Source organism: Pteronotus mesoamericanus, unplaced genomic scaffold, assembly GCF_021234165.1.
Source record: "Pteronotus mesoamericanus isolate MK-2021 breed Mesoamerican mustached bat unplaced genomic scaffold, CSHL_Meso_final contig_181, whole genome shotgun sequence".
Classification (NCBI taxonomy): Eukaryota; Metazoa; Chordata; class Mammalia; order Chiroptera; family Mormoopidae; genus Pteronotus; species Pteronotus mesoamericanus.
The window spans coordinates 2,200,033-2,212,516 of record NW_026555077.1 but is presented as its reverse complement, the minus strand read 5'-3'; the positions used below and the strand labels follow the sequence as shown (position 1 = coordinate 2,212,516).

General features: G+C 38.9%; 1 protein-coding gene across 1 annotated transcript in view; it reads right to left on the bottom strand.

The window, feature by feature from the left end:
- Positions 1 to 12,484, bottom strand: part of TNNI3K (TNNI3 interacting kinase) — a 294,113-nt gene that overhangs the window by 193,393 nt on the left and 88,236 nt on the right. Inside the window, exons 10-11 of the mRNA XM_054566852.1 lie at positions 3,183 to 3,277; positions 2,417 to 2,566 (exon numbers count right to left, since the gene is read on the bottom strand). Of these exons, the coding sequence (XP_054422827.1) occupies positions 2,417 to 2,566; positions 3,183 to 3,277 (245 nt within the window). The remainder of the gene's footprint in view (positions 1 to 2,416; positions 2,567 to 3,182; positions 3,278 to 12,484) is intronic.

The window sequence follows — 12,484 nt, the reverse complement described above, 5'->3', positions numbered from 1 at the left end:
AATTTCATTTTGTTGGTTTGATTTGTTCTGCCCTAGAACATATGCAAAATATCCATCTGTCTCCTGAGTACTAACATTCAATTTGTTAAAATTCATAGTAATAATGAAATGCAACACTGATGCCTTGCACATTAGTTGAACAAATAAGGGTGACAAGCATGGCATATGTTGCAGAGACCAGTGGCTAAGTCCTCTAAGCTAAAGGAATTTTGTTGTCATTTGGTAGGAACTCTTAGGAGACTACACAATGATTTATTGTTTCATAAAGTGTGGGAATCCACAAAGAAAAATGAAGTAAAACCAGTTTTCAACTATCACTCTCAATCAACAAAACACAAACAAAGCCAACCCCTGTGAAGAGCTAGCTGCAGCAGCTATTTCTGAGCTGTCTTCCGGAAGACTAATGCTTTGTAAACAGTCTTTCTCTGAAACTCAAATTTCTTAAGAGACACTGAGAATCACGTAAATAAATGCAATGCGTTGAGTAACTAGAACTTAGTAAGGCCTTCTGAAGCTTCAGAATATGTAAGATTTTCTAACAGATACTCAAATATAGAACTACTTGAAAGTTCTTCTACACAATGTAGAAGGTCATTAACACCTAATAGAAATGAATACAGATATTTACTGAAAGACGTGTGTGTGAATGTTCACAGCAATGGTATTTTTAATAATCCCTAATTGAAAATTACTCAAATGCCCCTAAACAGTAGAATGAATAAATAAATTGTGATATACTTGCAAAACATTATACTATACAGTGAGAATGAACGATTTACAACTATCTGCAACAATACAGATTAATCTTAAACATTGTTGGTCAAAAGTGGCCAGATGCAAAGATGTATAAAGCATAATATTCCATTCATATAAAATTCAGAAAGAGGCAAAGCTAATATATGCCTCAGGAAAAGAGTGGCACCCTTTTTGGAGAGTGATCAGAAGAGAATGCAAGTAGGGATTTTGGATGCTGATCATGATTCATTTCTTCATCTGGATGCTAGAGTGAGTTTAGTTTGTGAAAATTCATTGAACTACAATGTGCAAATGTGTGTGTATATTTATACAATACTTAAATAAAAAGTAAAAAACAAACAGGCTTATATCCAACTCATTCCCTACTATTCCACATTTGTTCACCTGTCTCTGTTAAAGTAACTCCTGTATCATTTTTTTTTACTACAAATGGTGAGACCTGTTTGTTTTTTTCTCCTTGTCTATGTTCTTATAGCTCCCCATTTCTACCTATCAAATTCCATAACTCTTTTCATTAATGGACTTCATATCCTACTTCAGGCAAACCTTTTAGATCAGCTTTGTAGCCTGAGAAATCTTCCAGTATAGTAATTGTTCTTTAACATGGACTTTTAAGATTCTAGCATTTAAAAAGATAAGAACACTTCTTTACATACTTTAAACATCTTAGAAAGGCAATGTAGGCATCAAAGTCTGACATATTTCACAGTGTTCAGTTGTAACTCTGTTTTCAATGACAATGCATAGTGCTCCATGTCATCTGGAAACTTAAACTCCATGGGAGCTCTTGTGTATAGAACTCGCCTATGTAGAGCTCACTTATAAGGTTCAATATATCTTAATAACAATGACAAAGATGCTATTTCACCTTCTGAATATCTGTAGTTTTCTCTCTCTTAAAATGAAAAATTTGTTATTATTCATCCTTATTTCCACATAGGTACTATTCCCAATGTTATCATTACTGAAATACCAATTATTAGGTTCTTATTTTGTGCCAGACACCATTGTAAGTAGTTAGCACATACTATCTCATTTACTCTTTACAACTTTGTAAAATAGGAGTTGTTATGCTCATTTTCCAGATGAAGAAACTGAAGTTCAGCAATAATTAATACTATGCTCAAGATCAAACAACATGGCTTGATTTAAACCCAGGTGTTCTCATATCAAAGCCCAAGCTTTCACCACTTTTAGCTCAAGTAAGTCATTGGCTCCCTTACTTTTTCTAGTGGAGACATTGTCAGCAGATCTGACAAATATTCCCTTTCTTTTTTTGTATTTATTTTCTTTTTAAAATTTTGAATTTATATTAAAAAGTTCCTTCCATGTAAGAGATAAAGACTCACTCTATGTCTACTCTAAAAAAGTATCTAGTATTACCTATCACGATTTTATTTCTCTAGTACCTAGGAATGTGATAATTCATTCTCTTTTCAAAGTGTCAATGCAAAGAATGCCTTCAGTTCATCTGCAGCTCGGGAGTTTACTTCCCTAGTGATGATCTATTGGACTCTTTGATCCAAGTCCCCAGTGACTCAGATATAACCTACAGAGAAATGGAAGTGTACGAATCATGCAAGCAAAGAAATTATTGATGCCATAATCTGTGCACACAGTTCCATGTATTATTGCCGAGATGCAATGATGAAAAATATACCTTTTTCATAAGCCCACATCAAACATGTCTGCTCATCTTTTTCACCACTAGACCTGCTGGGATCACAGGCTACCAGATTCATATCAGCTCCATTATCCAGTAAGAACTGAACCAGGCGAATGTGACCATGGTAGCAAGCAGAGTGCAATCCTATAGTAGAATAGAATGAAGGGCAAAAGAAAAAGAAGAGAAAAACAACCCCAATTATCAAAAGACAATCAGCCATTACCACATAATAGTTTTGTTACCAGAAATATAAAGGAAGGGCGTCTTTCTTTGCTAAAGAATTAATTCTATTATTGTGCAAACAAAATATACTTTAAGCAAAAGAAGTATCCTATTCTAGTTGATCTACATAGACTGCCTTTTGTTTAGCACAATTTCTAGTATTTCTATATCCACCGTAATTACCAAGAACAAATGTTAACATCTTTGTACACATCAAAGAACAAAGACCCAAATCAAGTGTTTTTCCTGAGCAGCAAACAAAGGGGAGAGCAGCGGGGTCATTCTGTTCTTGATGCAAGCCATAAGGGATTCATCGACTGCTGATAATTTAGCACAAGAATGACACTGACCCAAAGTCAGTTGCTTTTTATTATCACCATGCACCATCAATTCTAAATGATGTAACTGATAAAATATCTCTCCCAATTGGAGTGGATCATTCCTGATGCCTGTTTCCCTCTTGAGCATGCCACTGTCACTGTCCTTGACAATTTCTGACATGCATCAGACAGTAGTGATGATCTTACCACAGTCTTACCTGTGTGCCCGTCTCTTCCTTGGTGGTTGATGCTTACAACATTTTGATCAAGAAGAAATTTAACAAGATCAATGTTCCTGCCATAGGTACAAGCGCTGCAGAATTATACCATAAAGAAAATAGAAGGCTCTTGTTATGGGCTGAATTGCATGAACACCTCCCTTGCCTGCAAATTAATATGATGAAGCCCTAACTTCCATAACCTTATTTTGTGGCTATATTTAAAGAAGTATAAGTTAAAATTGAATCATTAGAGTGGGACCTAATCCAATATGAATGGTATCCTTCTAAGCAGTTGAGAATAGTATACAGATAACAGAAGCAGAAGACAACCATGTGAAGACAGAGGGAAAATGCGGCCATCTACATGCCAAGGGCAGAGTCTTCAGAAGAAAGCAAACCCCCTGAAACCTTGATCTTGGACATCTAGTCTCCAGAAATGTGAGAAAATAAATATCTGTTATCAAGTGACATAGTGTGTCGTATTTTATAATGACAGCCATAAAAAATGAATATAGTCCTGATTGACTCAGGCTATTCTAGATGCTGATGTGTAGATAGGAGTACCACAGAGACAGAGAAGGCAGAAGCAGGGAAGGAAAGAGGAGGAGGTGATAAAAACCAGGCACACATAGAATAAAATCCTGAAGATTCTCACATGTGGTCCTTTAAGAAAGAAGTATAAAATTTCTAGCATTTTACTAACAAATATTTCCTATGATATTAATCCTTTTCCATAAAAGGAAGAAAAATATTGCAGAAGCACCATTCCTTTTTAGCTATAGGACCTAAGCATTTTGCAAGACAATCAAATGAGGGAACCCAGGAGGGCCCTGAGAGATTCAGTTAAATCCAGGTCACAGTCTGAAATTTTTTCCTTGGGGGGAATAAAATGTATTATGTCTCTAGAGGCTTTCTAAATCCAAGGGCAAGATTTCAAAGCTGTAATTTTACTGAGGATGCATTGGGAATGGAGTTAAAAATCTAGAGCTCTGGCACATACTACTAGCCAGAAGGCCTCAGACCAGCTTTTTGATCTTTTTGAGTTTTAGTTTTATCACCTATAAAATAATGATAGTAGACTTACACCCAAGATGGAGGCATAGGTAGACACACTTTGCTTCCTTGCACAACCAGAAGAAGGACACCAACAAATTTAAAGACAAAAAAACCCCAGAACTGCTAGAAAATTGAATGCTGTGGAAGTCTGACAACCAAGGAACTAAAGAAGAAACAGTCATCCAGACTCGTAGAAGGGGTGGAGATGGGCAACTGGCAGAGAGGATGTGTGGCAATGCCCAGGCTGGTGGACTGGGCAGTCCCACATTTGCATGTAGATAAACCTGGAGGAACAACTGGGGAGCAACACAGACCACGCAATCCAGGGTTCCAGTGTGGGAAAAGAAAGCCTCCAAACCTCTGGCTGTAAAGATCTGTGGGGGTTGCAGCAGCGGGAGAAACTTCCAGCCTCACTGGAGAGTTCACTGGAGAGACTCACAGGGTCCATGAACGTGCACAAATCCACCCACCCAGGAATCAGCACCACAAGAGCCCAATTTGCTCATGGGCAGTGGGGGAAGTGACTGAAAGCTGGTGGAGAGCTTAGCAGGAGTCAGTGTTCCCTCTCGGACCCCTCCCCCACACACAACATCACAATACAGCGACCTGGGTTGCTCCACCCTGACGAATACCTGAGTCTCCACCCCTCTCAACATAACAGATGCACTGAGACAAAGAAATAGGGCCCAATGAAAGAACACATCAAAGCTCCAAAAATAGAACTGAGAGACAAAGACATAGCCAAGTTATCAGATACCAAGTTCCAAATACTGATAATCAGAATGCTCACAGAAATGGTTGAGTATGGTTGCAAAATAGAGGAAAAAAGTGAAAGCTATGCAAAGTGAAATAAAGAAATATATATAGGGAACAACTAGTGCAGGGAAGGAAATCAAGACTCAAGTCAACAATTTGGAGCAGAAGGAAGAAATAAACATTCAACCAGACTATAATGAAGAAACATGAATTAAAAAAAAATGAGGAGTGGCTTAGGAACTTCCAGGATAACTTTGAATGTTCTAACATCCTAATGCTAGGGGTGCCAGAAGAAGAGGAAGAGCAAGAAATTGAAAACTTATTTGAAAAAATAATGAAGGAGAACTTCCCCAATCTGGCCAAGGAAATAGATTTCCAAGAAATACAAGAAGCTCAGAGAGCCCCAAAGAAGTTGGACCCAAGGAAGCACACACCAAGGTACATCATAATTACATTACCCAAGATTAAAGATAAGGAGAGAATCTTAAAAGTAGAAAGAGAAAAGGAGACAGTTACCTATAAAGGAGTTCTCATAAATTATCAGCTGATTTCTCAAAAGAAATCTTACAGGCAAGAAGGGACTGGAAAGAAGTATTTAAAGTCATGAAAGACAAGGACCTACATTCAAGATTACTCTACTCAGCAAAGCTATCATTTAGAATGGAAGCAGATAAAGCGCTTCCCGGATAAAGTCAAGTTAAAGGAATTCATCATGACCAAGCCTTTATTATATGAAATGTTAAAGGGACTTATCTAAGAGAAAGAAGGAGATCCAAACTATGAACAGTAAAATGACAACAAGCTCACAACTATCACCAACTGAACCTAAAACGAAAACAAAAACAAACTAAGCAAACAGCTAGAATAGTAACAAAATCACAGAAATGGAGATCACATGGAGGGTTACCAGTGGGAAGGGGGAGGAAGGCAAATGGGGGAAAGGTACATTGAATAAGAAGCATAAATGGTAGGTACAAAATAGACAGGGGAAGGTTAAGAATAGTATAGGAGATGGAGAAACCAAAGAACTTATATGTATAACCCATAGATATGAACTAAGGAGGGGGGAATGCTGGTGGGAGGGTGGGTGCAGGGTGGAGGGGAATAAAGAGGAAAAAAATGGGACAACTGTAATAGCATAATCAAAAAAATACTTCAAAAATAGTGATAATAATTTTCTACCTGCCACATTGCTGCTGAAATTTCAAGTGCATTTATGTTTATGGAATTACATTACAGGCTACAGAAGACTGTTTATTGTCAGTTCTTTTCTAATGGGACTATGTTTCTGTGGAAAAATTAGCATATTTCAGGACCCACCCAAATAAGATTTTTATAGATAAACTTCATAATTAGATTTGTTGAAGTAGTTAATTGAAATTCTTATTTCTACTATTACCTTGAAAGCTAAGATACATAGAGAAAAAAAATTATGTAAGGTAAATCATGCTTAGTAATAACAAGTGGATTTTATTTTTTGACTAGTAGTTCTCACAAATTTTCCTCTCCTATATTTTCCCTCACACCTCTTCTTTCCCTATCACTTGTTCACTGGCAACACTGTACTTCTAAACTCCTGGGATCTATATGGTATGTCACAGGTGACCAGAAGGAGCAAATACTGGGCAGAGCCCCATCTAAATAATGGCTAAAGAAGAATGGGGAAACTCTGTAATATTGTTATAGGTAATAAGAAATACATATTTCATCTTCAACTTCATGCCTGGCCCTGAGCTCCTAAGACTCTTGTAATTTCTTAAGCAATGAGAGGAACTTTTGTTATAATGTTTGTTCCTTTGTCTTTGATTCTTGAAATATCTCCAGAGCAATAAAAGGGAAAGGAGAATATTATGTTATTTATAACAGGCCCTTTTCAACAGCCCTTGTGTTTTTGTTAATAAAGTGATTTTTGGAAAGCCCCCAGATAACTACCAGAGGAGGGCTAGTTGCCAGGGGAACGAGCCTTGTGATTAGAGGGTTGACAGCACTACCACCCTACCTCAGGGAAGTGGAAAGGGGTAGGAGTTGGAATTAGTCACCAATGGTCAATGATTTAATTGATATACATATGTTGTAAAGCCTCCATGAAGGTCCCTAAAGCACAGGTTTTGAAGAGTTTCTAGACTGGTAAATACACAGGTGTATTGGAAGACCCCACATCCACTCCTACATATTTTGCTCTATGTATCTCCTCCATTGGCTGTCCATGAGTTGTACCCTTTTATAATAAAGTGATGATTTAGTAAGTAAAATATTTTGCTGAGTTCTGTGAGATGTTCTAGCAAATTACCAAACCCAAGTAAAGGGTGTTAGGACCTGTGATTTAGAGCCAATAGGCCAGAAGCAAAGGGAATAACTGGGACTTGTTATTGGCATCTGAGATAGGCAGCAGTCTTATGAGATTGAGCCCTTATCTGACACTAAGTTCAGGTAGACAGAATTAGAATTGAATTGGGTGGTAGGATACCCATCTGATGTCCACAAAAAATTGAGGTGGGAAAAACTCACATACAGATGTATTTCAGAAGTGAAGTAGTATTGTAGGAGAGTAAAAAAAAAACAAACAAAACAAAGCTATATTGTACTGTGCACCTGCATGGCTATTCTAACTACCTGTTTGTACTTCTTAATCCCCTCACCTCTTCACCCATTCTCCCACACCCTCTTCCTATCTGGCAACTATCAAAACACTCTCCATATCCATGGTTCTCTCTCTGTTCTTATTTGCTTAGTTTTTTTTCGGACTCAATTGTTGATAGGCATGTTTTGTTGTCATTTGATTATTCATAGTTTTGATCTTTTTTTTCTTAAATAAGTTCCTTTGACATTTCATGTCATAATGGTTTGGTGATGATAAACTCCTTTAGTTTTTTTCTTGTCTGGGAAGATCTTTATTTGCCCTCTGAAACAAAATGATATCCTTGCTGGGTAGAGCAATCTTGGCGGTAGTTCCTTGCTTTTCATGACTTTGAATATTCCTTGCCAATTCCTTCTAGCCTGCAAAGTTTCTTTTGAGAAATCAGCTGCCATCTTATGGAAACTCCCCTGTAGGTAACTGACTTCTTTTTTCTTGCTGCTTTTAAGATTCTCTTTTATCTTTAACCTTTGGTATTTTAATTATGATGTGTCTTGGAGTGAGCTTCTTTGCATCCATCTTGTATGGGACTCTCTGTGCTTCCTAGACTTGCATGTCTATTTCCTACAACAAATTAGAGGAGTTTTCTTTCATTATTTTTTCAAATATATTTCCTATTTTTTACTCTTTTTCTTCTCCTTCTGGTACCCTGTGATGCAAATGTTGGAACCCTTGAAGCTGTTCCATAGGCTGCTTACACAATCCTCATTTATTTTTTTTTGGATTCTTTTTTCTTCTTCTTGTGATTGGTTGCTTTTTGCTTCCTTATGTTCCAAATCACTGATCACTTCATCCACTCTACTGTTGTTTCCCTATAAGTTGTATATTTAAATTAATGAATCCTTTGTTTTTCACTGGATCTTTTTTATGCTATTGAGGTCCTCACTGAAGTTCCTTGAGCATCCTTATAACCAGTGTTTGATAGATTGCTTATATCCATTTTGTTTAGCTCTCAACAGAAAACTAGAGTTTAGATCTGATCTTTTATTTGGGCCATGTTTTTTTGTCTTCGCATTTTGGCAGGCTTCTTTTGTTTCTATGTATTAGGTAAAGCTGATTTGGCTCTGTGTCTTGGTAGTGTGGCCTAGTGAAGTACATGTCCTGTAGGGTTCAGCGGCACAGCCTCCCCTATCACCCAAGCTGGGTACTTGAGGTATACTCTTTGCCTGGGCTAAGGACACCCTCCTCTTATAGTTGAGCCTTGGCTGCTGTTGGCAGGTCAATTGGAGAGATTTACCTAGGAGAGTCAGCTGCAAGGACTGGCTGTGACTACTTACCACCAACCGCAGCCCTCTGAGGAGGATCAGCTGTGCAGGAGCAGAGTGGTGGTGCTCCAACATGGTCTGTAGCTGTCCACTGAGTGTGCTGACCCTGGAGTTTCTGGGGTGGTACAGGCCAAGGTCATCCCACCTGTGCTTTACCCAGGGCCACCCTGCCTGAGCTATAAAGGAATATGAGGTTTCTGTTACTTGTGCTGGGCTTGGAGATTCCCAGACAGAGCCAAATTGTGAATGCAGGCTGGCTGCTGCTAGTGCTGGGCCTGGGGCTCACTGAGGCCACCTGCTGCTTGTTGGGAGGACATAGGAAGTTGTGAAGCATGAGCCAAGACCAGCCATTCATATGGAAAACCGGCTTGAATGGGTCCATAGTTGGGTGAGGCGGAGTCTCTATGGATCTCCAAGGCAGGTCAAACAGTGTTAGGTGATAGAGTCTCAGATATGGCACCAGCTTGCCGACTCTGTAAGGGGATGTTGCGGGGAGTGCAATCAGACGGCCTTTGGATCTCAGGGTCACTGTCCGGGGCCAGTTGATGGGGGAGCGGGGCTCTGAATCCCGCAGAACCTGTCCCAGGGTTGTCACGGATTGGGGGACTAAACACGAGTCATCACAAACACTTCTCTGTTTGCCAGGAGAGGGGACATGGCTCTTCCATCTAGTGGAGAAGCCTGAGCCCCTTTTTCCAAAGGCTTTTATTGAAAGAGTTATCAGTGGAGCTAGGTAATAGGAAAGTGCAGGTGATGTAATTACATCAGTAAGTTAATGTTTACAGAGAATAGATGATGCTTTGAAGAAAAAAAATGGCAGAAACAAACTGATTTATATGGGTGCAAGGGGAGACTAGTAAACATGAGAGCATAAACATGAGAAGGCCAAAGGGTTTAGAGTTAGGTGTGTGAATAATGTAAATCTCCTTCCCAGCATGAGCTGGCTATCATAGCTTTTGAGAGAGAAACAAAGCATGCTTTAAAGAATTTACTTCTAGGCCCGATTTCCCCTGGGAACCCAGATTCAGTTTAGAACTGTCTCCAGCATTGTTTCGAGCCTAAACCAGGTGGAGGGAGGGAGCCACCAAGAAGCAAGGAGACTTCTTTCAGATAGAATGAGCACCCTGGCCATATTCAAGCTGAGCTGAGGAGTGCAGACCTTTTTGCCCTTTCTCCATGTCCCCCAAGTTTTGTCCTGCTGCCCATTTCCTCTGTGTCTGGCTTAGGTTGTCCCTTCCATAGAGGGATCTTACCCATTATTGACTACCTGCCATCTCAGGGCCAAACAGGGTGATGTGAGGGAGGCAGGGGCTGTGCCCCTGCCAGGGGGACAGGTTTTATCTCCTCATCGGCCTCCTTGATTATTTCCAGCTTTGGGGCCCTCTTGCCTGTTGGTGGGGCTACAGCTCCTGAAACTAGACAGGGTGTTCCCCAACAAGGGGAGCATTTAGAAAAGGGACAACAGTCTCTGCTCGCCTTGATGCTAGACACTTCAGTTTCTCCCAATATGCCACTGGTGCCTTTCAAGCCACTACCCTAGTGCTGGAGCTCAGAGGGAATGAGTCTGAGTAGGTATATGTGTGGGTTCTTTAGGAGAAACTGTTTGGGGCTCTAGAATTTTCTTCTACCAACTCAATCCCCACTGGTTTTTGCAGCCAGAGGTTGTGGGGACCTATCTTCATGGAACCAGAGCCTTGGGCTGGGAGGCCTGGTGTGGGGCTTGGGACTCCTTGCTCCCGAGATATCCCTCCTGAATTTTTATACACCACACATGGGTGAGGGACTGGCCCAATCTACACCTGTGCCCCTCCTACCAGTCTGGATGGATGTGGCTTCCTTAATTTTGTAGTTGTCAGATTTCCATTCAACTCATTTTCTGATAGTTTTGAGTGATGGTTGTTCTATATTTTAGTTGTAATTTTGACATAGTTGTGCAAAGAGGCAAGTCATGTCTGCCTGTGCTGCCATCTTGACCAGAAGTCAATAAATCTTTCTTGAATAAATAATTGAGTAGAATGCTACCCATCACTGCAACAGAGTTTATCATCACTGATTATCTGCATTATAAATAGTTCCCGTAATAGTGCACTTTTAATGTTCCATTGTCTGAATTGCCTCATTATTTCTTTTCAAAAGCAACTATTCATAGGAAATAGTAAGTTCTGAATATATACATGTATGTGTATACATATGTGTATTTTTGGGTGTGTTTATAAAAACAACAGAAATAAAAGTAATGAGCACTTGCTGTATACAAAGCACTGTGATTTGTACACAGAAAATTCATAATCAGGTTAATTCTTCATGTAAAAGGAAAATTTCTTTTTTAAATCTGTGCTTAAAATGGATAGAATAAACACATTATGCTATTTCCACTAGCCACAGGTTTGCACAAAATAAAACAATTGAACATGCTTTTAACTCAACTTTATGAATCTTGTCATATAAACGATCTTCTGGAAGTGACAATCACCCTGTGATTAGAGTCGATTCCAATTCACATCACAGAATAACAAAATAATTTTAAAACTAGCCTGAGGTATATGCCTTAACAAGCATGACCTATGGGGAAAGAGAACACCAGCAACTGTACACATCAGTTCTGCCAATTGTCCTCTTCAGTGACAAATTCCACTGATCCACTTTGACTGAAGTTGTGATCAGAAGAGTTCTTGCATCTGTTCTGTTACAGAGTGTATAGAAAACAGACAAAATATTTTGGTACTAGAACATGTAGATAGATGAAAAGCACAGGATTTGGAATTAGGCAGGCATTTACTACATGATTTTCTAGCCATAAGGATCCCTGTCAAGTTACTTAGCTTCCCTAAGCCTTGATTTTCTCATCTGTAAAAGAGGGATAATATAACTTTATAAAAATGGTGATGAAGATTAAATAAGATAATATATGCAAATAATCTGGTATATAGTCACTCTATAAATGGTAGTTTTCTTTGCCTCCCTTTTTGCTGACCTCTTGGTTGACAAGAAAAACCTGGAAATCTAAATGAAATTTGACAGGTTGATGCATAATGCAGAAGCACAAGCTTAATTTTAGTGCAGTATGCTAAAGGGTCTCCTCATTTTTATTATTTACCGGTGTCATAGAAACAGTACGTACATAACGTACATGGATAGTCCCACATTTATTTTGTTTATTTTTTAGAGGTTGCAGACTAGCCAAGAAATCTATAATGTGTAAGTAAATTATCTTATATTCAAGTGTTTACTAAATTCAAATTACTATGTTTTTATTTTTACCGCAAAATAGTATCTTGTTAAAAATGAGGGTGTCAAATTCTATAAAAATTTGTCTTCTTTTTGGACATTTTTGAGAGTTGTAGCTCTGAGTTATTAGCTACCTTCTCCCTCCCTCTGTTGTTCCCTCCCTCCCTCCCTTTTTTGTTGCAACTTTCCAAACCCAGTTGCTCTAACAGTGAGTTTTTCTAGAGCAAAAAGCATACTGTTAAGGACTCTCATAGATGCCTAGAAAGAAGCTAATGCCTTCTTAGGTATTTCAGTGGCCACCCTAACTAAGCTTTTGCAGGCTGACAGATGGATGTCTTAGATAGGTAGATACATTTGCA